General features: G+C 43.9%; 1 protein-coding gene across 1 annotated transcript in view; it reads left to right on the top strand.

Annotated features, from left to right (window-relative positions):
* The window catches only part of CNTNAP2 (contactin associated protein 2), a 1119417-nt gene that overhangs the window by 1026160 nt on the left and 68000 nt on the right, over positions 1-25257 (top strand). The window contains exon 16 of the mRNA XM_082192749.1: positions 24431-24601. Within this exon, the coding sequence (XP_082048875.1) occupies positions 24431-24601 (171 nt within the window). The remainder of the gene's footprint in view (positions 1-24430; positions 24602-25257) is intronic.

Genomic DNA, 25257 nt, shown 5'->3' with positions numbered 1-25257 from the left:
AACAGTTTCAGGTTAAGAACAGACCTCCAGAACAAATTAAGTTCTTAACCTGAGGTACCACTGTATATGTACACTCCTATACATGTTTACTCAGAAGGAAGCCCTATTGAGCTCAAATGGGGCCTACTCCAAGTATATGGCTATAGGATTGCAGCTCAAGTCCTAAACTCTATCCCGGGAGTATGCAGCCCTCAAAATGTCTGGACACTACACAGTGGCGTAGGGTGGGTTGTCAGCACCTGGGGAAAGGCAAGTAATTTGCGCCCCGTGGATTTTAGCACCCGAGTGCGAGTGCCCCCCCATGTTGCACCCGGGGGCGGCCGGCACCCTTGGCACCCCCCACGCTACGCCACTGTTCCAACGTTCAGCTTCACTGGATGCCCACGAGTTATATTGTACAGAGAGAGGGATAAAACCTTTCCTCTCTGTCCCCTCTCTCCTTGCCATGCCTGAGTTTTGCAGGCTTCTCTCCTGTCGCCTCTTGCTTGCCTTTTCTCTAAGCTAAAAACAAACCCAGTGCTGCCGCCTTTCCTCAGGGCACCGGCTCCGTCCCCTTGCTGAGATTCCCTCTACCAAAGCTGAACGCAGCCTGAAGTTCCTCCTGATCGCGAATGGGAAACAGCTGGCCAAGCCGGCGGCCGGCCTGCCAGGGAAGGGATCTCTTCCTAACCTGCTCCACGGAGCCCGTTCCTTGCAAGCGCTCCCTGTCCCTCGGATGGCGAGCGCCTTTGGAAACGCGGAGCAGGCACTTGCCGGCGAGCAGCCCCCCCCCGCCCCTTCCCAAGCTAATCCTTTTAAAACCGAAAGCCCCTTAACCCGCTGGCGAGGGGCTTAGCCGGGCCTCGCCCGCCCACCGGCTTCCTCTCGGAGGTTTTTGGGGAGCGCAGGGCGCGGCGAGGCCCGGTGGCGCGTCGGGGTGTGGAGGCTGCCCGTGCCGGCCAGGCGTCGGTGGCGGCGTCGGCGCTGCTGCAGCGGCTGCTCCTCCTGCGAGCAGTGAGTGGAGCGCAGCCGCAGCGGCGGCGGGGGGCGTGCGCGCACTAGGGCGCAAGGCTGGCGGTGGCGGCGGGGAGCCCGGCGGAGGAAGGAACTTGTCCCTTCCCTCTGGACTCGCGCCCCCCCCAGATGTTGCGCCCGGTGCGGCCGGCACCCTTGGCACCCCCCACGCTACGCCACTGACACTACAACTCCCAGCATTTCTGGTGACTGACCATGGTATGTGAAGCCGAGAGGAGGCAACATCTGGGGAGCCAAAGACTCTCTCTCCCGGCTTCACCCACCAATGCACACTGACTCTGTTTTTTGACTCATGGCTGCAATCCTGTGCACAATTATTGGGAAGTAAACCCCAATGAGTTTAGTAGAACTTTGTTTGAATGAATTCTAGGCTGTATTCCCAAAGTCTAGGAACCTTTTCGTCTTCTTTTTTAAAAAGAAGTGGATTGTCTAGATGGGGCTAGGGGAGCCCAATATTCCCACATTTACTTAATCAAGTAGAAATGTCCACATAGTCCTGTGATTAAACTATTGATGCTTCTTTGCTGTTCTTTCCATGTTTACACAGACTCAGCAGAAGGTACTAGGAAGCACCACAACAGATAAACTTTTGTGGAGCTGCTTTGTCATACAGGAAAAGATTATCCTGACTCTCCACTATATTTGATTTTCATAAACCCACTCAAGCATCTTGCCACAGTTTCTGAACATGTTTACAATCCATAATTCCTTGATAAAATGGATGCTTCTGGTTCCTCTCATTACTGAATGTGGTTAAGTCAGGATAGAACTGAAGCTAGTCAGGGTAGTCACACTTTGGGCTTCAGGCGTTTGAACTGTTTACTATAACAATTTAATATGCAGGACAGTAACTAAGCAGATGCATAAGAGCAAACAGGCAAACCTATCAGTCTAAATATATTTAGCAGAAGCTTTGTAGCATGTGCTTGGGTCTGTTCCAAGGGTCAGCAACCTTTTTCAGCCGTGGGCCGTTCCACCATCCCTCAGACCATGTGGGGGGCTGGACTATATTGGGGGGGGGGAGAATGAACGAATTCCTGTGCCCCACAAATAACCCAGAGGTGCATTTTAAATGAAAGGACACATTCTACTCATGTAAAAACACGCTGATTCCCAGACCGTCTGCTGGCCGGATTGAGAAGGCGATTGGGCCGCATCCAGCCCCCGGGCCTTAGGTTGGCTACCCCTGGTCTATTCTATTCAAGGCTGGAGCTAGGGGGGAAACCAATGAGAGCAATTGGCTCCAATAAACAACTTAAATTTTCTTAAATTGCATAGCAAGCATAATCAGTCAAAACTTTAACAAAAGAGAAAATAACACTATAAAATCTAAGCCATAACCAAATGAACAGAATCAGAAACAAAAATACCAAGAGGCTTCTATGTGCAGATGGCACAGAAAATGTCCTAATAAATGCAAAGATGCACTATGTAATTCAATAAAAAGAGAAAACAAACATTAAACAAATCCATATATTAGAGCATACCTTAGGGACTTTCCTGTTGTGTGAAATATTTGTATAAGCAATAAAGCTGCACCAGTCACTTAAATTTATGTTTTCACAGCTTTCACTTAAAGAATGGAAGCTTCCTTCTAGAATAGAAAAGCTACTGGGTTTTTTGTTTTTAAATAAAAAACGTCTCTTTAGCTCCCATGACTGAGAGCATGGCAGGGTGTTTAAAGAGGGCAAGTGTTAACTTAAGCCAAGGATAGCAAACTTCTGTCTGGGGTGGTGATTCTGCTTGTAGCTTCAGAACTTGTATCCCTGGGCTTTTCTGGCAGGAAAGGACACAAGAGTTTGGATCTGGTCTGTGACCCTTGCAGGAAAAAGACCGGCAAGTCCGTTATATGAAAAGTCTGTGCAGATCTTTAAAAGAAAAAATCTATTTAAAAGCCAAGTGTTTTCTACAGATACAGACTGGAATATTTTGGAACTAGTAATATTTTAGAGCTACTACTTTGTAAGGTTGTCAAAGGTGGTTCCTGGTCCTTCCGATGCTAAGCAGTTTCCAGAAGCTACAAAGTGCAGAACTTGCCATGCTTGTTGAACCCTTTTAAGTAAAAGGCGCCTGGAAGTATTAGTACATGGCGCCCCTTCCTGGGTAATTGCACAGTGAAGAAGAGGGCTGTGCCCACAGAGCTATAGGAACAGCCAGCCAGCCATGTTTTCTCCTCATCCAAGGAGACTGTACTGGTCACCACAGTTCAAGACCAGCACTCTACCAACTACAGCAGCTGGAAGGTTTCTGAGAAATTGCCATGAAGTAGTACTACGCTTTTTCACCATTTAAAATAAATGTTCATTTCAACACAAATGTATTGAGAGTGCTGAAAAGGAAAGCTTAAACAGTTTTCTTACCATTATAATTTGCATTGTGAACAGAAGCCCAGAGTGGACAAATAATTGTCTATGAGAATATGGTGCAGATCTAACATTTACTAGTATCTCTGAATGCAGCCCCAGTGTCAATTTTGAAAGAGTTTGGTAGATGTGAACAGCCGTAAGGAGTTGCATTTTCCCTCCCAAACACTGTTTTTATAATAATGTTATAATCTTTTGCAAGGTGAACGTGGGAACCTAAGCGGTAAAGGGCCTGGAAGTTATTACTTTAAGCAGGGGCTTTGAGCATTACTCCTCTGTAATAGGATTTGAGGGGGAATGTTAAGGTGTTAATGGATATTCTGTATAAGTCAATAGATGGGGTGTATTAACTGCATCCAGCAGAGTTTTTCAGCTGCAGAAATGCTGGTGTAATAAAACATGTTATTTTCCTCACTTAGGCATGATCCACAAACAGTGCTCAAGGCTATAATTTTAAACACTATCCTAAGCCTTGGTCTTGCCATCAGATTTATGCAAGCAGATTTCAGTGGGATTCAAGGTTTCCAATACTTTGGGGAAGGGCAGATGGTTCATCTGCATATTTGCTCCTTGTAAATGTCTGGTGGATTTCCTATGGAATAACACTGGAGACAAGTTCAACAAACAAGATGAATTTTAACAGGGAGAAATGTAAAGTATTGCACTTGGGCAAAAAAAATGAGAGGCACAAATACAAGATGGGTGACACCTGGCTTGAGAGCAGTACATGTGAAAAGGATCTAGGAGTCTTGGTTGACCACAAACTTGACATGAGCCAACAGTGTGACGCGGCAGCTAAAAAAGCCAATGCAATTCTGGGCTGCATCAATAGGAGTATAGCATCTATATCAAGGGAAGTAATAGTGCCACTGTATTCTGCTCTGGTCAGACCTCACCTGGAGTACTGTGTCCAGTTCTGGGCACCACAATTCAAGAAGGACACTGACAAACTGGAACGTGTCCAGAGGAGGGCAACCAAAATGGTCAAAGGCCTGGAAACGATGCCTTATGAGGAACGGTTAAGGGAGCTGGGCATGTTTAGCCCGGAGAAGAGGAGGTTAAGGGGTGATATGATAGCCATGTTCAAATATATAAAAGGATGTCACATAGAGGAGGGAGAAAGGTTGTTTTCTGCTGCTCCAGAGAAGCGGACACGGAGCAATGGATCCAAACTACAAGAAAGAAGATTCCACCTAAACATTAGGAAGAACTTCCTGACAGTAAGAGCTGTTCGACAGTGGAATTTGCTGCCAAGGAGTGTGGTGGAGTCTCCTACTTTGGAGGTCTTTAAGCAGAGGCTTGACAACCATATGTCAGGAGTGCTCTGATGGTGTTTCCTGCTTGGCAGGGGGTTGGACTCGATGGCCCTTGTGGTCTCTTCCAACTCTATGATTCTATGTCCCTTAAATCTGCAATTTGGCAAACCCCCCTACAATTTTATACAGCTGCAAATATATAACTTTACGGAATCCTTCTCGCACCTTCAGGGACAAAAACAGGTTTTCTTTCACCCAGGTCAGAGACTCAGTTTGGCAGCCCACCACACATGCGTTTACATACGCATGCACAACTCAACACTTTTGTTCTTAAAGGGCATAAAAAGTCCAACTTAGAATCATAGAATTGTGGGGTTGGACGGGACCTCAAGGGTCATCTGGCCCAACCCCCTGCAACGCACAGATCTCAACTAGATCATTTATGACAGTTGGCCATCCAACCTCTGCTTAAAAACCTCCAAGGAAGAAGAGTCCACAACCTCTCAAGGGAGACCATTCCATGTCAAACAGCTCTTACTGTCAGAAAGTTTAGTTGGACTTTCCTTTCTTATATCTTGAAGCCATTGGTTCAAGTCCTGCCTTTCAGATCAGCAGAAAATAAGCCTGCTCCACCTTCCATGTGACAGCCCTTCAGACATTTGAAGATGGCTCTCGCGGCCGTTGTCACATACATGAAGATGTTTTTCAGCTTTTTTGGCAGATCTTTCCCTACAATCCCTAACAAAAATGCTTCAGGTTTTTTAACAAATGTTAAATAGAACATTTTCTTCAATTCATTGTATATCATTTCCCAAATTTTTTAATTACCTTACAATCCCACCACATATGATAAAATGTCCCCTCCTTTTCCTTACACTTCCAACATATATTTGAACTAGTTTTGTACATTTTCCCTAACTGCATTGGTGTCGTGTACCATCTGTACATCATCTTCATGTAATTCTCCTTCAATAGGGAACAATCTGTAAATTTTAAATCAATTTTCCATAATTTTTCCCAATCTTCCATCATAATGTTGTGACCTACATCTTGTGCTCATTTAATCATGACTGATTTTACCTCTTCATCTTTCGTCTCCCATTCTAATAGTATGCCGTATCCGGCCTTTAGTAGTTTCACTTTCCCTTCAATCACTTCCGTTTGAAACCTAGATCTAGTATAACTAAATCCTTTCTTACTGTCTTCTTTATGTGTTTCATATAGTTGTCAACAATGCAATCAACTCTGAAAGTGGTCTTTGATCTTATCATAATCTCTTAATCATGTTCCTTTAATAAATCAGCATATGTGAGCCATTTTCCTTTCTTTCCAAGTGGTTTGAGCAGTAATGCTTCATATGGTGAAAGTCTTTTGTTTCAATAAGTCTTTGTATCTCTCCCATACTCTCATTAGTGATTTCCTGATTATATGGTTGTAAAAACTTCTATGAACCTTTCCTTTCCCGTACCATAGGTATGCGTGCCAGATGAATCTGTTGTCATGTCCTTCTAGTTCTAGTGCCTCTTGCTTATCCAATCTCATCCAGTCCCTGATCCATACCAAACAAGCAGATTCATAATACAGTTTAAAGTCTAGGAGGGCAAACCCGCCTCTGTCTTTTATGTCTGTAAGTATTTTATGTTTTATCCTTGGCCTTTTGCTTCCCCCCCCCCGAATAAATTTTGAAATCTCTTTCTGCCATTTTTTAAAACATTCATCTTTCAGGATGACTGGTATTGATTGAAAAAGAAATAGCATATTTGGCAACACATTCATTTTAATCACCGATATTTTTCCTAACAACGAGAGATTCATTCTACTCCATATTTCTAAATTTCTTTTTACCTCAAGCCAAATTTTTTCATACTTATTTTTAAATAGGTTTATATTTCTTGATGTTAACCAAATTCCTAAATATTTAACGTTTTTATGGACTTCAATCTCAATGTTTTGTTCTAACTCGGTTCTTTCTTCTTCCTTCATGTTTTTAACTAATAATTTAGTTTTATTCCTATTTAGCTTAAATCCTGCCGCTTTCCCAAATTTCTGAATTTTTTCTATTACTTTAGGGAGTGAAGTTTTAGGTTCTTCCACTGTTATCACTAGGTCATCTGCATACGCTTTTAACTTGAATTCACTTTTCCCAGTTTTTACACCTGTAATCTCTTTATCTGCTCTTATGTTTTTCACAAGTACGGTACTTCCAAGACCAGGATAAACAATAATGGTGATAATGGGCATCCTTGTCTCGTTCTTTTTGGATCTTACAATCATCTGTTATCACCTGATTTATAATTAGTTTGGCCTTTTGTTCTGAATAGATTGCTCCTATTCATTTAAAAAACTTAGAACCGCTTCTGATTTGTTCTAACAGCTTTATCATGAACTTCCAAGAAACATTATCAAAGGCTTTTTCAGCATCTATAAACATCATTGCCGCTTTCTTTTCATTTTTAGCCTCCAAATATTCTCCAAAGGCTTGGTTTCTAGACCCTTGGCATCATAGGTGGAATCTCAACACATATAATAAACACTGTGAAAATGCTTTTTTAAAGCATTTTGAAAAATAAATTTGCCATAAGCTCACTATCGCCATCTAGTGTCACAATTGTATAATGGACTTAAAACACACTTAAAACCTATATAGCTGAGTCCTTAGTTACCCTCCTCTGTATACCTTCCAGCTTGTCAACATCCTTCTTAAATTGTGGCGCCCAGAATTAGACACAGTATTCCAGGTATCCACCCAACGGATTTCATGGCTGAGTCGAAATTTGAACCCTGGTCTCCCTGGTCCTCATCCAGCACTCTAGCCACTATTCCACACTGGGTCCCAGTAGAGAGCAAAAGGTTAAAGTCTGCATGCATCCCTCCACCAGGCCCTCGTCCCAATGGGGACCTGGCACCTGCTTTCCCCCCTAAAACAATCAGTGCAATGCTAATTTTGTGAATTGTGTCATGTCTAGTTTGCTGTTCCAAAAAGAGAGAGCAAACAATGTGGATCTGTGTGTGTGTTTCTGGAAGCTTGCTTGGCAGTATATTCTGTCACTCAGGGATACTGGAACACAGCTCAGCATAACAGCGTAAAGCCGAGGATCAGATGCCGAGATCTTTTTCCTCATATCTCTCTCTTCCAAAAGCCAAGTTTGCTAATTACCACAAACATGAAAGCAACTGGAACATCTGTAATTTGTTATGAGAAACAAATGGGCCTCAACTTAGTTATCATGTTGGAAAAATAACAGAAGCTTATATATAATTTTCTTTATAACAACACCATATCTGCATACCCTCCAAGTGTTTCAATTTTCCAGGGACAGCCCCGGAATTACAAAAGCCGCCTCAGCTTCTGATTTGAGCCCACAATGACCAGGGCCACTGCTGCTGCGCTCAGGGAGGAGGAGCTGGCTCAAGTCCTGAGCAAAACCAGCAGCAAAGGCAGCTGCAAGGGAGAATGTCATGGCCTCTCCATGGCCACGTGGCTGCCCCTCAGCCTGCCTTTCCCCTGTGCCCCCAAAGGGCTCTGTGTGGCTGATGTAGCCCTCTCTTCAATGACGCTAGTCTGACCAGAGACCAAAAGCAAGCGACTCCACAGGAGGACTGCAAATGTTCTTCAGTCTGTAGGAACAGTACACTTAGCATCCTCTCTTAACCTTATCCCATCTGTGTTTCTTTTTTCCTTAATATTATTTCTCCACCTCAATAATCAATATGTAACATCTGGAACAGTCTGTCTTATTCTTCCTCCTCTATTGGTATTGATTTGCGTTCGCCCGTTCCGTCTGGCCATCGGTCTGTGGGTGGTAGGTGGATAGACAGACCTCTGTCCCAAGGGTCTGGTGCCAATGCTCGCCAGAAACGGGATGCGAACTGGACGCCCCGGTCGGACACCACACACTCAGGTAGGCCATGCAGGAAAGCGAAGAGGCTTAATTTGAGCCCAGCTCGTCTGAGGATGTAAGATTTCCATTCCTTTTCGTGAACACCTCCTGAAATTAAGCTTTATTTTTTATCTTAAAGTTTGCCTGCAATACTGTGATAACACCACTATATTATTGATGCACGATATAGCAAGTGATATGCCCCCATCTTACATTTATTTGGATAGAATTCAAGTCAAGGGCAAATCAAGGGCATCTTCTGCAGGAATTTATTCCACACAAATGCCATGAATTTCTGTGGGACAACACTAGACAACAGCCTTGTGGACTGTAGCCAAAATTTGCCATCTAAAACAGAAATTGAAGTACCATCTTAACTGGGTTAATTTATTGGTTAATTTGTTTAAAGTTTGACCATAGGACATAATAAAACAGGGCAGGGGCATAAAAAAGGGACACAATAATGCGTAAAATATAAATAATAATACAACAAAACATGGGTGACTAAAATAAATGAGTAACACCCCACAATTTCTTGTTGAGTCTGCCTCCATCATTATACAGCAAATGAGGCAACTTTCCCCACAGCCCACCTCCCCTGACTCCAGAGATGACAATCAGTTGGCTCCAGATCTCTCCAGCCAGGTGAGTGCCCCAGCGGCAGGGGACTTCCTCACAGGTGCATCCACACACCTCAGTTTCCCTGCCGCTGAGGGAACTGGCTAGGGTGAAGCGCATTGTGTTCGAGATGACGTGAGGTCTTCCGTCATTCCTGCAAATCACCACCTGAGACTTCAGCCTTCTCGTGAGTAGCAGGTTTGCATGTGCCCTAGAGCAGGAGGAGGTGCAGAGAAACCGACTGGCCTAACACAAAGGCAATAGATCTTTATTTCCCACACCCAGTGATACTCCACCCTACAGACAAGAGTTGTATTTCTAGGTAAGCTCTTGTCTTGTACATTTGACCTATATTTTTTTGCTTATGAGACAACAAAAGGATACAACTGACTAAATGTAAACTGGCCTTATTGGGGACACGACAAGAATGCAGTCAGATCAACTTATGCACCTGCTATAGAAATAATTGCTTTTCTCTACTGTAAATCATTAAATTTTTAGTTGGCAGATATGCCCTGAGATAAACCTCACAACAAACCATCAGCTCTCCCCCAAAAGGCAGTGACCACCATACACTATATTCTAACAGTACAGTATTTAAATACCATTAACTGCCTTGCTTCTCGCTCTTTAAAACAATTTCCCACAACGGCTGCTGCTCCCCTCATCTCCTGAGCACATTTGGGCTTAAATGGCGATTTTGTTAATATTCACAGAGCTGACATTCTGGGACTACAGACTTAAAGATAACTTGCTTTGGAAATAAAGCACACTCAAATTCTGGGAGTTATTTATTAGCAACCTTATTTAGTACTTGGTCTTTAAGTACAGCTAGCAACAGAGAGAAACAAAATGTAAAAAAACACTGCTTTCTAACTGTAAAATCTTGAAGCAGGAACAGTTTTGATATTTTAATATTGGGTCAGATATTATAGATGCTTTTAGTAAGGGAGGGAGGGACTGACCCTAAATAACCCACATTTACCCATACTTCTTCAGTCTATTGTGAATAATGTGATTACTGCATCGTGTTTGCAGCCAGCCTCTATTCTTTTTATGACCATAATTCTTAACAATGTTTGTCAGTTGACATTCTATTACATCACGGCAGCTTCCTTCTCAAGCACCTGAGTTCTGCCACTTCCCTGCCCCATGCCCTCTGAACACACATTTCACCTAGAAAACTGCTAGAAGTGGGGCTGGGTGGGGGAGGAAGTGGGGTGATTTCATGTCAAATCAGACCAGCCTCAATTATATCCATTTTTAAGGAAAGCTTTAAAAGAAATAGGATGGTATCGCCCTGCGCTTGGATCACTTTGTGCCAGGCTTGGCCGCGGGCAGCTCCTTAGCTCTTCCATTGCCAGGCTTGCTTTCTGTGCCAGGGACGGGGGGAGAGAGGGCCTGTTTACAAAAAGAGCAGGGCTCTCACAGTGCAATTTTATGCCTGTTTACTCATGAGGCTCTTGTATTTTTACTTGGGTGCCCACAGCTCAGTGCACACAAATATGAAGACATACGTGACCCATACTTGGAAACAGGTTCTGTTGAAATATGCCAGACCTTTTAGGACAGTTTCACAGAAGATAATCATGTCTTTATAGAAAATCTGGCCCATGGTCCAAATGCACCCATGTCTAGTTTTGTCACGTGTATGTGTGATAAGCAGGGCTTTCTTTCAGCCGGAACTCACCGGAAGTCCATTCCAGCATCTCTCAGGTGATTGCCAATCTAAGAGAACGAGGGAGGCGTTCATGGTGAGTTCTGTTTTTCTAGAAAAATAGCCCTGGTGATAAGGAAGCCTCTAACACATGGGTAGGCAGATTAAGGCCTGAGGGCCGGATGCAGCCCAATCGCCTTCTAAATCCAGCCCACGGACAGTCCGGGAATCAGCGTGTTTTTACATGAGTGGAATGTGTCCTTTTATTTAAAATTCATCTCTGGGTTATTTGTGGGGCATAGGAATTCGTTCATTCCCCCCCCCCAATATAGTCCAGCCTCCCACAAGGTCTGAGGGACGGTGGACCGCCCCCCTGCTGAAAAAGTTTGCTGACCCCTGCTCAGTGGCGGAGCTTCATGCTCCGGCACGGGGGGGGGGGCGGAGAGCAGGCGGGAGTGGGGCTGGTGCGCATCCTGGGGGCAGGGGGCGCCACCTGGGAGGGGGGCCCCCAGCTCGGGCAGGGGGGCAGCTGCGATGGCAGCCTGGGGATTGTGCTGCCAGGGGTGGGGCGCTGCCCCCGCACTCCTCTTCCTCCGCCAGTGCCCCTGCTCTAACACCTTCTGATATGGCAATGGATGTGTGTTTATTGAGAAATGGCATTCAGAACATTTTCTGCACAAACTGCTTCCTATCTGCATACACTTCACACAGTGGCCCACAAGGTGTGAACTTCCTACACTGAAAAACATGGTGATTCATGTAACATCAGGTCCTCTGAAGGTGTGTCAGTGGTGCAGGATCTCTCATGGCTTGTGTTTAGGATCAAGGTGTCTGTTCCTGGAGAGCAGCACTATGAATTTTGATGGCATGTACACACTCCCATTTCAAAGCAGAAAGAGAAGTTTGAAAAAACAGCTAGAAAATACAATATAGACATGTCATTTCGATTACTAGTTATTAAGCACTGGCTGTTTTATGTTTTCTCTTGGTGTCTAATGTTAGAGCTCCCGCTGAGTTCAAATGATAAGAGGCCCCTCTTTTATCTTAGGCTTCTTCTGATAACCTGCACAAAGCCCTTGAGCTCTGATCATGCTGTTTATATTGTCAGAGGAAATCTTCATTCAGATAAAAGCTTAGTATCATTTGTTTGAACATAGCTCTTCTGTACATATACACACACATCCCAGTTATGTGTTCTTCTTTTTAGAAACAAATGGTCAGTTTTTTGTCTGCAAAAAAAGCAAGAGTATTTTATTGTGCATCTTCCTAAAGTGGAAATGCCTGCATATTAATTGTTCTCCAGAGGAAGACAACAAAAATGATGTACAGCTGTAGTAAATAGTGGATGTGCTGGGGGAGAGCAAAGCAGTCAAGGGTTTCTTCTCATTCTCTGTGCATTTGCCACCCGTGGCAGAAGCTGGGGTTGAGGGGCAATATGGGAAGGTGGTTTACCTGCAAGAGCAGGAGTCGCTCATCAGTCTAGTATCCCTGGCAGCCCAGGGAGGTGTGCACTTACTGACCTTAGCCAAGGACGGGCCCTGGGAACTGCAAATTCCCCTCAGCCTCACCAGGCAGGTGGGAGAAGAGAGACTGAGCTGTCCCAAATGACGGTGGAGGAGAAGCTGTTGACTCAGAGACCAACTCTTCATCTTCCCTGTTACTTTGGAGGGGAAGCTCCAGGTGGGGTGGGGGCAGGGATTTGGCTCACAATCTACCATGAATTTCACTGGGCTTCTACACTTGTCATATTTACTAAGTGCCTCCATGATCCAGATGTGGCATAAAGGGGAAACTGCCTGCAGGCTTGCACATCAAGTGTAGAAGGGGGAGGGAAGCTGGGCGGATCTCTGGGTCCCCTGGGATTTACCCACAAATAAAGGTAAAGGGACCCCTGACCAGTAATAAGGAAAACCTAGGAAATTTAGATTCTCTTTCCCCTCAATTCCTAAATTGTTTTTCATGAATGCCCACCAAAATTAAGGCATTATTTTTTGCTATCTCAGAATACAAACCTTGAAGAAAATTATTGAATTTAACAAATTGGGGGGGGGAGAAATTGTGGAGGGGTGTGTCCCTTCACATCAGAAATCCAATTTAAACAAAAACAAAACTCCTGTGTGTGTGTGTGTGTGTGTGCGCGCGCGCTGTGTTTGTGTGTGTTGGTGGGCAGTCAAATGTAACTAGTTGTCTAAATGCATTTATTAGAAAACATGATCAAAATTTGGTATCTGTTAAAGGGCTAGGCTTGTTTGGTGTAAATCTTACATCTTGCTGCCCTCTGTTGGAAGTATTTTGAAACTGAAAATAGGTAGACTTTTGAAGATTCCTAATTTCTAAAAATTATGTCTGCAATCACTTCCCCTCAGCAGACATAATTTTTAGAAAGCAATTCACTTACATCTCTTGAATGTTTGTCTATTTTTCTTCTCCCTTCCTTCTATTCTTGTTTCCCCTCTTAATAATCTCACCATTGTTGAGCGATGAACTGCTTCCCCAGTTGGCAATTGCTATAGTTTCCACTTTTTCTTAACTTTTTCTTAACTGTTTAGAAATAAAGCATGGGAAGTCCTCAAAGCGCTTCTAGGGCAGCTGGTAGTAGCTTGTTTCATGCAATGCATGGAAATGAGCACATGGGGGAGGAGTGAAATTGTTCCTGGAGGCCCCCCGCATTCATCTAAACAGGAGAAGAGAATTTATAAATCTTGGACATTAGTCATTGTATTTTTTAGGAGTCCAAAACTGTTATGTACTGAAGTTCTCACCCTGGGCCAGCAGGGGGGTACTGTAGATAGTTATGCAAATGAAGGATCGAAAAGTGTCGTTCAGTGATTGGATAGTTTTAGAAAATGGCAACAGTTACATTGTTCTGGAGCTCTATATAAGCAGGCTGACTGAGCCCCTCAGCTTAGTTCTGTTCTGGCATCTGAATAGAATCATAGAATCCTAGAGTTGGAAGAGACCACAAGGGCCATTGAGTCCAACCCCCTGCCAAGCAGGAAACGCCATCAGAGCACTCCTGACATATGGTTGTCAAGCCTCTGCTTAAAGACCTCCATAGAAGGAGACTCCACCACACTCCTTGGCAGCAAATCCCACTGTCAAACAGCTCTTACTGTCAGGAAGTTCTTCCTAATGTTTAGGTGGAATCTTCTTTCTTGTAGTTTGGATCCATTGCTCCGTGTCCGCTTCTCTGGAGCAGCAGAAACAACCTTTCTCCCTCCTCTATGTGACATCCTTTTATATATTTGAACATGGCTATCATATCACCCCTTAACCTCCTCTTCTCCAGGCGAAACATGCCCAGCTCCCTTAGCCGTTCCTCATAAGGCATCGTTTCCAGGCCTTTGGCCATTTTGGTTGCCCTCCTCTGGACACGTTCCAGTTTGTCAGTGTCCTTCTTGAACTGTGGTGCCCAGAACTGGACACAGTACTCCAGGTGAGGTCTGACCAGAGCAGAATACAGTGGCACTATTACTTCCCTTGATCTAGATGCTATACTCCTATTGATGCAGCCCAGAATTGCATTGGCTTTTTTAGCTGCCGCGTCACACTGTTGGCTCATGTCAAGTCTGTGGTCAACCAAGACTCCTAGATCCTTTTCACATGTACTGCTCTCAAGCCAGGTGTCCCCCATCTTGTATTTGTGCCTCTCATTTTTTTTGCCTCTCATTTTTTTTGCCCAAGTGCAGTACTTTACATTTCTCCCTGTTAATAAAGAAGAGCTGTTTGAAGAATCGCTGTGTCGTCTGATATGTTTGCCCACAACTTAACAAAAAAGATGCATCATGGCACCGTAATCCTAAATCAGCAACACACCAGGTGTTACCCCCAAGGTCTCACAGTCTGAAAATGTCTGCAGAATTTAAAGGCTGCCTTGTACTTTTTGAAAGTAGAACATAAAATCATGTCCAGTGCATAACCTGGTTGCAGTAGTGTAGCATGGGTTGCCAGTGCCTGGGGCCGTGCGTAGGGGAGGGTGGGAAACGGACAGAGTACGCATGCACATTCAACTCCCTAACGGTGTCCGGTGTCTGCATCACCCAGGAGATTGCAGTCACAGAGATAAGAAAAGAAGAATCGTTCTGTTGTCTAGAGAGGTCACTTCCTGGTTCACATGGAGAAGCCGTTTTCAATGGACATCAGTGACTGAAACGCTCAGGTGTATTGAAGCAGCACCAGGTGTTGAAAATGTGTGCCTCCCAGAATTTTTGCACCCGAGACACCCCCCACTACACCACTGCCTTGTTGCAGCTTCTAAAGACATTAATCCTATTCATGCAATATATTAATACAGAATGCAAGGTAGACGGCTTTAAAGGAAATGAGGATTGTCTTGGTTCACCAGTGAAAATGGTATCAGACCAGACGAAAAGGGGAATGATTTCCTATTCTCACCCTCATTGTGAGACCACATGCTATGGATGGTATAGGAATGCCACCCAAAATTGCATCTCCCTGTTGATGTCCCTCCCCATTCCTTGCAACTAGTGTTGGGTAAGTTCCCCTCAGCCTAATTCAGAATGGGTTTGGGCAACAATTTATTTTCAAATGTTGTTGTTTAAAAAAATATTTTAAACTTAAACTAATTCCAAAATTTGGGCCCCACCACAATTATGCCATTTGGGGCACGATGCAGCCTAGAAAGCTCTTTGTCCCCATTTGCATGGTGACATGGCAGTGCCCAGGCACCAGGACCCCTGCCTGAGTCATGAGCTCTTCATACTGTGCATCTCATCCGCCAGGAGTGCCAACAGTGCGGTGGCGTCATGCGTGTGCAAGTGCTTTTGAACGCTGGAGGGAAACAAGGAGAAATTGGCAAAGGATGTTCTTTTCTGAGGCATTCCAGTGCCACTCGTAACAAATACTTCCACCATAAATCTCATATACTCTCACCTTAAAATCCTTCCTGTTCTGAAATAGGCTCCCCCCCCCCAAAAAAAAGGCTTTCCCAACACTTCCTATTGAAGGCAGAAATGGGGAATAAGCAAAATGTTTAGAAGACAATGTTTCTTGTTTGGCTGGGTTCCATTCAGTGCATCCCATCTTGCGAACTGAGCCAGTCCTGACATTAAAACAACCTGATTATCTTCAACACCTTTTATTAAATAATAAATCAGCATTAAGCTTTATGGCATCATGTGCTGCCCAAGACAGTCATTTAGTTGGTCAATTTCAGTGCGGCTATAAAACTCTGAGTAATGGGTGTGGAACTGGTGGCAACCCTCGCTATTTATACTTGGCAATACTGTAAATTAAGGTTCCCAAAGATGCATTCAGTTTAAATTTAATAAGAGTTAATATATTCCTATGCTAAATAAGAATGGATTATTTATAACAAACATTCATGGAGAGCCAAGTAGGGAACTGCAGCTGGGGGGTGGGGCGTCAGAAACAGTTGCATGTGGCAGCTAATAGTTTCTAGTTTCTTTTGAAAAACAGTGAGGATGCAATTTTTAAGCCCATTCCCTTCAGTAATTACAAAAAGCAGAATCATCTACTCAATATATTTCTTCCAGTTGAATGTGTTCCCATCTTGTGGAGAAAATGCAGAATACATAATATGAAAATAGTTGGCGTGAAAAGACTGTGATGGCTTTCGGGAAAGGAAAGGGATAGAAGAAGAAGCACTAATCTCCCTAGGAAATCAGAGGAGCGAATGGTAGTGCTTTGTCAATTCTTCAGTTCCACACAGGCAAATAAATACTGTGGATTGTGGTGCTAAGGGAAGAGTTCAGCATCTTGGAATCATAGAATCGTGGAGCTGGAAGGGACCACGAGGGCCACGCAGCCCAAGCCACGCAGGAACCCCTGAGAAGCCCATGACCCTGGGATCCAGATCCCCAGCTAGCCTTGCTGGTGGACAGAGTGCCACCGGGGGGGGGGCATGCATCATTCCTTGGACCAGGGACACTGCACTGTGCAAGCACCAGCTGGAGAGTGAAGAAAAAGAGGGGTCCATCATTTACTGGTGTTTTTATGAAGGCTTGGGCAAAGGCGCGGGGGGGCAGTTGCCCCCTCCCATCAAGTAAATCAATAAAAATATCTAACTGAGGTTCTGCCTCCCCTAACATGAAGCCTGCACCCCCCCCCCACATAAATACTAGCTACGCCCATGGATGAAGGGTGGTATATAAATTTAATTAATAAATACAAATAAATTATGCCCTTTGTAAGGGATTCCTTTGTAAGTGACGGGGATGGGGAGAATCATTGCTGTAATTACTTTTACTTTTGTGTCCTTTTGCAGTTCTTGTGAGCTGTGCCCTCCCTTTCTCTGGTGTTTTCTTTTATTTCCTTCCTTCCTTCCTTCCTTTGCTTAGGATGCAAACACGTGTTTTGCTTTAGAAAACCAGTGTCTTCTAGTAAAATAAAAAAGGACCGTTGAAAGGGGGATCTGATTTTCTCAATCCTTTTACTTCCCCAATTACAGGTTGAATTTCTACCTGCTTCCTCTCCTTTCATTATCACTGTGTGTTATGCACTAAGCTTGGATCCTAGAACAATAGGCAAGTAGGATCCTAGAATGCAACAACTGCAGGAGAAGACCAGTCAGGCTCCGGGAGGGAAGCAGACTCAGCCAATCAGATGGGGCTCATTATGTAAATAATGTATATAAAAGCCTGAGGTTGGGGGGGGCGTAATTCAATCACTGTTTTACAAGCTGCAATAAAGAGCATGAAATCACTACAGGACTCTGAGCATATTTCACTGTGTGAAGTTGTGTTAGTAGTTTTGGAAATGATGCCCCTCTTTGAAAAAGACTGCAGTGTCTCAGGATAAAAAATGAGATGCCCAGTTCACTCACAAAATAATATCCTGTTGCTCTGTAACAGTCTAGCACACTATTCTTCAAGGGGGAGTGTCCTTTTCATTCATAACCATTCTAGCCATGTTTTCTTTTTAATTTGTCACTTGCACTTTCAACTTGTACATTCAAAAAATGATAGCATTTAAAGCAAGAGAGGAAGAGCCATCCATGCAAAGTGCATTGCAACAGCAAGCAATATGGTGCTTTTTGTATATGAAAGGGAGCCAAGGAAAGCTGTAATGTTGAAAGGACTGGGCGCATTTAAGTCTGGAAAAGTTTAGAGGTCAGGAGGAGAGATGCTGCCTGCTTTGAATATTCAAATGATGGCTCTGGGGTCTTTTTCTACATCTTCTCTCCATCTGAGCAGTCCTACTGTCCTCAGGGTGGTAGCAGCTATGTTGCACTATTCTTATCTCCAGTGCTTATACCCTCCTGTTACTGAAGTTCTTGAGGTAGTTTACACTATGCTGAGAATAAACACGCAAGAGTTGCTAAAGAGCAGTGCTATTTTTCTAGAAAAAGAGGTGCCGTAACTCACCAAAAAGCCTCCTTTGTTGTCTTATAATGGCACCCACCTGGGAGGTGCCGGAACTGAGTTCCAGTGAGTTCTGGCTGAAAAAAAGCCCTGCAAAAGAGGATCAAATGCGTGTGCAAGCTCTCCCTAAATCTTCAGGTGTTCCACCTGCTGCTTTGCTGCTGACTCTTTGGGTCACCAAAGATTTCAGAGCGAACAGATCCGCTTCCTGACGGATGTTCGTCCCTCAGAGGAATTGCTTCACTGGGCTGCTGCTGATGTCTCTCACAGCTGCTGGCTGCTGCTGGCAAATGCAAGAGGCCAGGAAGGAGAACAAAGGTGGCTCTTAAAGCCTACCCTTTGTTCCAAGAGATCCGAGGTGCCGCTCTGCCACAGTAGGAAATAACCTTTGCTTGGAAATGGCTGCAGGGTTTCCACAGACGGGGCTCTGAGCGATGCCTCGCACACATTTCCTATCTCCTGATGACAGATCAAGAAGCACTGAGAGATGAGAGGTGCTTAACGTCGCATCTGCCCAGAACTAAGATGTTTCAGAGCTATGCTGCTTGTTATGTTGCCTCACTATTCATTCATTTAAATGCTGCTTCTTGACCGGAGGCCCCGAAAGATGTTAAAGGAAAACGCTGGTCTAATACTCTTTCGAAACAAACAAATATGAATCATAGAATCATAGAATCATAGAGTTGGAAGAGACCACAAGGGCCATCGAGTCCAACCCCCTGCCAAGCAGGAAACACCATCAGAGCACTCCTGACATATGGTTGTCAAGCCTCTGCTTAAAGACCTCCAAAGTAGGAGACTCCACCACACTCCTTGGCAGCAAATTCCACTGTTTGGAATGAGGCTTTGAACTCTCCAGCTGGCTTTTCTTTTCTTTTCTTTTCTTTTCTTTTCTTTTCTTTTCTTTTCTTCCTTGGCTTCTGTAAAACTTATCAAACAACATGCAGTTCACAAGGCATAGAAATTGCTTGGCAAGCTTTTCAAGCATGACACAACCAGGTTATTGCTGCTTTAACTGTGTGATTTGAAAAGGGCAAGAGGTTAAAAAAATGGAAATGGATGCATCCATTAAGTAGTACTGTAAAGGCATCTGCTCTTTCAGTCTCTGCAATGATAGTAATTTTCTGAATTAGTATAACATTGAGATAATGTTATATAATGGGACATCCTAAACACATAGTCCAGTATGTTCAGAAGTTTCCACGTATTATCTCAGTGAACCTGTCAGTATTTATCATCCTCGTCGTGCAGCTTGGGGACTGTCCCTCAGCTGCTTGGTCAGTTTGTGGCTTAGGTGGGATTTGAAGCAGGGAATTCTTGTCTCACATCCTGGCCTTCTACCCCAGCTCCCTCCCCAGTGGAGGGCGCATGCCTGAATGAAGAAAGATCACAATTGGATCAGGGCCATAGTCAGCAATAATTCCTATTAATGTGGTGGCAATTTTTACAGCTGTTGTGATTGTGGAAATTACTGCAGATTATGTTTAACATGCATTGTTTCACACATTAAATCTCTCCCTGCAAGTACAAACCTGGGGCAAGCCTAGAAAGAATAATTATTCATCCTATATACTGAAGATAGGAACAAGAAACACAGTTGCAAACGAGAGTGCTGTGTGCACCCCAATCTCCAGACTCCAAGGGTGCCAACATATACGCAGAGATTGGTTTCCTTGGAATGAAGGTAACTGGAAACTGGTTTGTCTTCAGTATATATGGTTTTATTTGCACAAATATAGTGTCCAACCTGGTGATAAGAGAATAAATGATGTAAGGAGGGAGCTGCAGCCCAACACAGGCAAAGAGGTGGTAAAGGAACTCCTAGCTGCTTTAACTGAGTTCAAATCTCCAGGGCGTGATGAGCTGCATTCAAGGGTATTACAGGAGCTTGTTGGTGTAATTTGTCTATTATCTTTGAAAATTCTTGGGGAACGAGGGGCCACTAGGGGTGCATCAGAAGATGGCTGACAATAACATCTCTCTGACCCACACGAGGTAATTTGGAGGCTGTGATGGGAGTAAATAGCCTCCCTACCCCCCCCCCAGGATTGGGGGGGCTGCCCTTGCCTGCTGTGCCCTATACCACCCCCGAATTTGAGGGGATGGGGGCACTAGGCAGAATGCCCTTCTGTGGATATGGGTGCTCCTGGACGCTGCCTCTGATCCGCGCCTCTAGCTGTAAGAACTTCAAAAGAAACTATTAGGATGAAGTGAATGCACATATTTCAAGGAAGGAGGGGGAGTAAAGACTGCTAACAGAAGAGATCTCTGATAAACAAGACGAGTTGGAAGAACAAGAATTAACCAGATGAAGACACACCAAGACTCGGTATGGCAAAAGGACTGGATGGGGGAGGGGGAGAAAAACTTTCTTTTCTTTCCTCTATGTGATTAAACAAGAATCCCCCCCCCTCACAAGTCAGAAATGTCATTTGAAGGACTTAAGCTGTGGATTTATGTCTGTGTGGAGATAAACTTTCTAACCAAAGCATGCTTTAAGAAGAGCGTGGAATGTATAAGGGCTTTGGAATGACGCAGTTAAAAATACCGTCGCCATATTGGGAAGTTCTGTCGGAGGACTTAAGTCTGGGAGGAGAAATAGAGAAATAGAGCTGTTTTTATATTGTGGGTGAAACTTCTCAGAGGGACTTAAGAACGACAGTTCTGTGATTAATGATGGAAAGAGCGATGTTATCTATGAATGTGATGATATATGGAAACCATCTTGATTTGAGGATTGGATGAACGGAAAATTCACACAGGATTATTATTGGTGTTTATCGGCTTAAGGAGATTATCAGAAGAGATCATAAAGAAAAAAGAGAAAATATACGAATAAGATGAGATGCGGAAACAGCAAGATAAGACTGGATAGAATTATGAACTTTGTTTGGACTGATTCGGACATTAACGCAGTAGCAAGAAGATGATCAGAATCCCCCTTCAGATCTTGGAATATGGGTCCCCTCAACAAAATTTAAAATTCGGCTTTGTAATTCGGAATTTATGTGATGTGATTTGATTTGATTCGATTGGTCGGTTAATAAAAATTATTTTTAAAAAAGAGAGAATTCTTGGGGAACAGGTGAGGTCCCTGCAGACTGGAGGTGGGCAAATGTTGTCCCCGTCTTCAAAAAGAAGAAAAGAGAAAACCCAGGTAACTACCAACTGGTGAGGTTGACATTGATACCAGGGAAGACCCTAGAACAGATAATTACCGTATTTTTCGCTCTATAACACGCACCCGACCATAACACGCACATAGTTTTTAGAGGAGGAAAATCCGTAGGCATGCCACCCGTAGGCATTCCCTCCATAACACGCACAGACATTTCCCCTTACTTTCTAGGAGGAAAAAAGTGAGTGTTATGGTGCAAAAAATACGGTAAATGGTGAGCGCTTAGAAAAGGGTGCTGTGATTCTTAAGACCCAGCAGGGGTTTCTCAAATCAAGTCATGTCACATAAAGCTCACAGTTAAAAGCCTGGTGGATCAGGGGAATGCTGTAGATATCTTGATTTCAGTATGGCTTTTCACAAAGTCCCCAACGATATTCTTGTGAGGAAGCTGGCAAAACATGGGCTGGGTGAGGTAACTGTTAGATGGATTTGTAGCTGGTTGACTGATCAAACCCAAAGAGTACTCATTAATGGCTCCTCATCATTTTGGGTTCTGTCCTGGGGCCGTTGTTGTTCAACATCTTTCTAAATGACTTGCATGAAGGAATTGAGGGGATGCTCATCCAATTTGCAGATGACACCATACTGAGAGGGGTAGCTAATGCCGCAGAAGATAGATTCAGGATTGAAGATGACCTTAACGGATTGGAGAACTGGCCCAAACTAACAAAATGAATTTCGATAGAGACAAATGTAAGGTTCTGCACTTAAGTAGGGAAACCAGATGCACAAATATAAGATGGTGGGACACCTGGCTTACCAGCAGTACATGTGAAAATATCTAGGGGTCTTATAGTTATACAGTGGTTCCGCTCCTTCCTCCTGGGCTGTGTCCAGAAAGTGGGGGGGGGAGTGTTCAGACCCCTGGGCTCTTGCTTGTGGGGTGCCTCAGGGTTCCGTCCTCTCCCCCATGCTTTTTAACAGATTGAGGTTGAATCCTGACAAGACAGAAATACTGGGTTTGGGGGACAGGGGGCAGGCAGGTGTGGAGGACTCCTTGGTCCTGAATGGGGTAACTGTGCCCCTGAAGGACCAGGTGTGCAGCCTGGGAGTCATTTTGGACTCACAGCTGTCCATGGAGGTGCAGGTCAATTCTGTGTCCAGGGCAGCTGTCTACCAGCTCCATCTGGCACACCAACTGAGACCCTACCTGCCCGGAGACTGTCTCGCCAGAGTGGTGCATGCTCTGGTTATCTCCCGCTTGGACTACTGCAATGCGTTCTACATGGGGCTACCTTTGAAGGTGACCCGGAAACTACAACTAATCCACAATGCAACACGCAGATGAGTATTTTGTCCTTGGATCTTTCACAAAAGCATTATAAATTAATTACCAGGAATGCATGCTGATATTTTTGCACATCCCAAATATGTGCTTTCATACACAAAAACAGGTGTGCATGTCAGCCATTGTCTTCTGCCCCTCAATCATTTTCTTCAACAAGGCAATCCATTGTCTTTTTTCCTTCACTGTTACTTTTTGGTGGTCATTTTACTCAGAGTAGACCTGTTGCCATTAATGGATCTGGTCATTAATTTCACTCGGTCTCCTCTGAGTGAAACTTAGAATACCACCTTAGATATGCCTAACAAGCACTGGGAAGAGCTGAGAATGGTATTTATTGGATGAGAAACATCAGAGACCCTAAAGTCTGAGTGCTTCCATCAGATCCCATTCCCTGACAGTAAGAGCTGTTCGAGAGTGGAATTTGCTGCCAAGGAGTGTGGTGGAGTCTCCTTCTTTGGAGGTCTTTAAGCAGAGGCTTGACAACCATATGTCAGGAGTGCTCTGATGGTGTTTCCTGCTTGGCAGGGGGTTGGACTCGATGGCCCTTGTGGTCTCTTCCAACTCTATGATTCTATGATTCTAAAAGCTGAATTGATTTCCAAAAGCAACTAGCAGGTGTCAGATTTTGCAAAGCTGTTGCAGGAAGCTCGTTTCATAAATGAGATTATGTGTATTCTTATCTGTCTCGGAATATCAATTGCTTGCATTGTTCACATAGCCAACAACACCCTGACTTTTGGGTTTCAGTTACTCTAAATACATAATCACGGAAGTTTATAACTGGGCTTGCAATCAGTAGACATTTGTTGCTTGGCAGAAGGATAAAATAGCCCCTTATCTTCCATATGAAAATCCATCCTAGATTGTTCTGCGTACCATAACTCAAATCAGAGCTAGTTTGGGGAAAGTGTGCCACATTATATGATAGCTCATTTGGCTCACGGTCTGAGATCTAATGGCAGTTTTTGGCACTTCTTGAATTGTTCATCTATCCTGTGTGATATAACTGATCACTTTTTCTGAATTGTATTAAGACCTTGGCCTCAGTTGTGTTTTGTGCCCATTCTCAGCAATATGTTAAAAAAAACCCACCCACCTTTTGGATTTGTAGCTTAAACTTAAAATCTTAAATTGCATAAAGCCCCTGGGATTGTTAACTATTTTTAAAGAAGGGCAATATGATCTTTGTTATAAAGAAATAATTGGAAAGGATTGGAACATCTGTGTGTCTCTCGTTAGAAGCAGAATGTATGGTCTGTTGCTGTATCAGAAAAATTAACAAAGAGATTACATACATTGACTGGTACAAATGATGTAGATGATTTTGTTGAAATATGGCTTTCGAACTGTTAGGTTGGCAGGCGCTGGGACCGAAAGACGGGATCGCACCCCGCCGCGGGGATTCGAACCACCGACCATGCGATCGGCAAGTCCTAGTCGCTGAGGTTTTACCCACAGCGCCACCCGCGTCCCTTTTATAAAATACTGAATGATAACCCTGAAGAATGGCAACTACTGAAACCACAGATGGGACTTCGGCAAACAACTAGATCAATAAATCCTGGACGGGAGAAGCTGGGATTTTGTTTTTGTATATTTTTATCTTTTTCGTAATTGTTATATCTTGAAAATCAATAAAACCATATTTTTAAAAAAGAAATGTAGACTTCTAAAGAAACATAGGCACATGAAGAGTACCGGAGTCTATTTGGAATTTAAAACCCATCCCTTCTCAGCTCCATTTTTTATTTCTTCTGACTAGAAGTAACTCATAGCTCAAAAAGAACGCTGGGACACCAATGCATGTTTCCTTGTTTCTTATGTCTCTACAGAGAATTATTGGAATGCAGCTTCATTCATTACTCCATCTTCATATCTCCACTTCTCCACCTTCCAAGGGGAAACTAGTGCTGACATTTCTTTCTACTTCAAAACATCAGCAGCTGATGGAGTGTTTCTTGAGAATCTGGGGAATACAGACTTCATCAAACTTGAGCTGAAATGTGAGTATTTTCACAGTATTAATGGGATGTTAGGCAAAGGTAAGGCATTGGGCATCTAGCATCTTCTGTAAAACTAGCCTGTCAATCCTACTTCTTTTCATAGTAGATGCATTGAAATTAATGGTCCCATGTTGGTCACTTCCATGAACTTCAGCGAAGGTCCTCTGAACAGGGCTAGCAACGGACTCAACCCAATGTTGCAGAAGAGAAAGTGAGTGAGTGTCCCTCATCTGCTCCGAAATGAGTTTTGTCTTAAATTTAATGGCTACAGTCCAACATGGAAGGTTATGTGCTTAAACTTGAGTGCAGCTAATGAATCTTGACAGATTCCTTCACTTTTTAAATTACATTTATATCCCATCGAGGGGCTTGAGATATATGTTTCCCTTTCCTTCTTTAATCCACACAGCAACCCATGAGAGCTGCCCTTGGGCCAATAACTGTACACTTCATGACTCAGTGGAAGGTTGAACCTGGCTCCAACATGCTGTCTTACTTCCTGCCTGACACCCCAGTGTTTTGGGGCAAACTAAATTTCAGAACTAGAAAGCAAGCCTGATGTGGGTTGGGGAGGCCTCCCTTGTTTGGGTGTGTTGCAGCCTAAGTTAGGGCCCCCCCCCCATTTTTAGTCAGTTTCCTACTTGCCCCTAGATGCC

Source organism: Podarcis vaucheri (assembly GCF_965113315.1).
Source record: "Podarcis vaucheri genome assembly, chromosome: 12".
Taxonomy (NCBI): domain Eukaryota; kingdom Metazoa; phylum Chordata; class Lepidosauria; order Squamata; family Lacertidae; genus Podarcis; species Podarcis vaucheri.
This window is presented reverse-complemented; position numbering and strand designations above follow the sequence as displayed.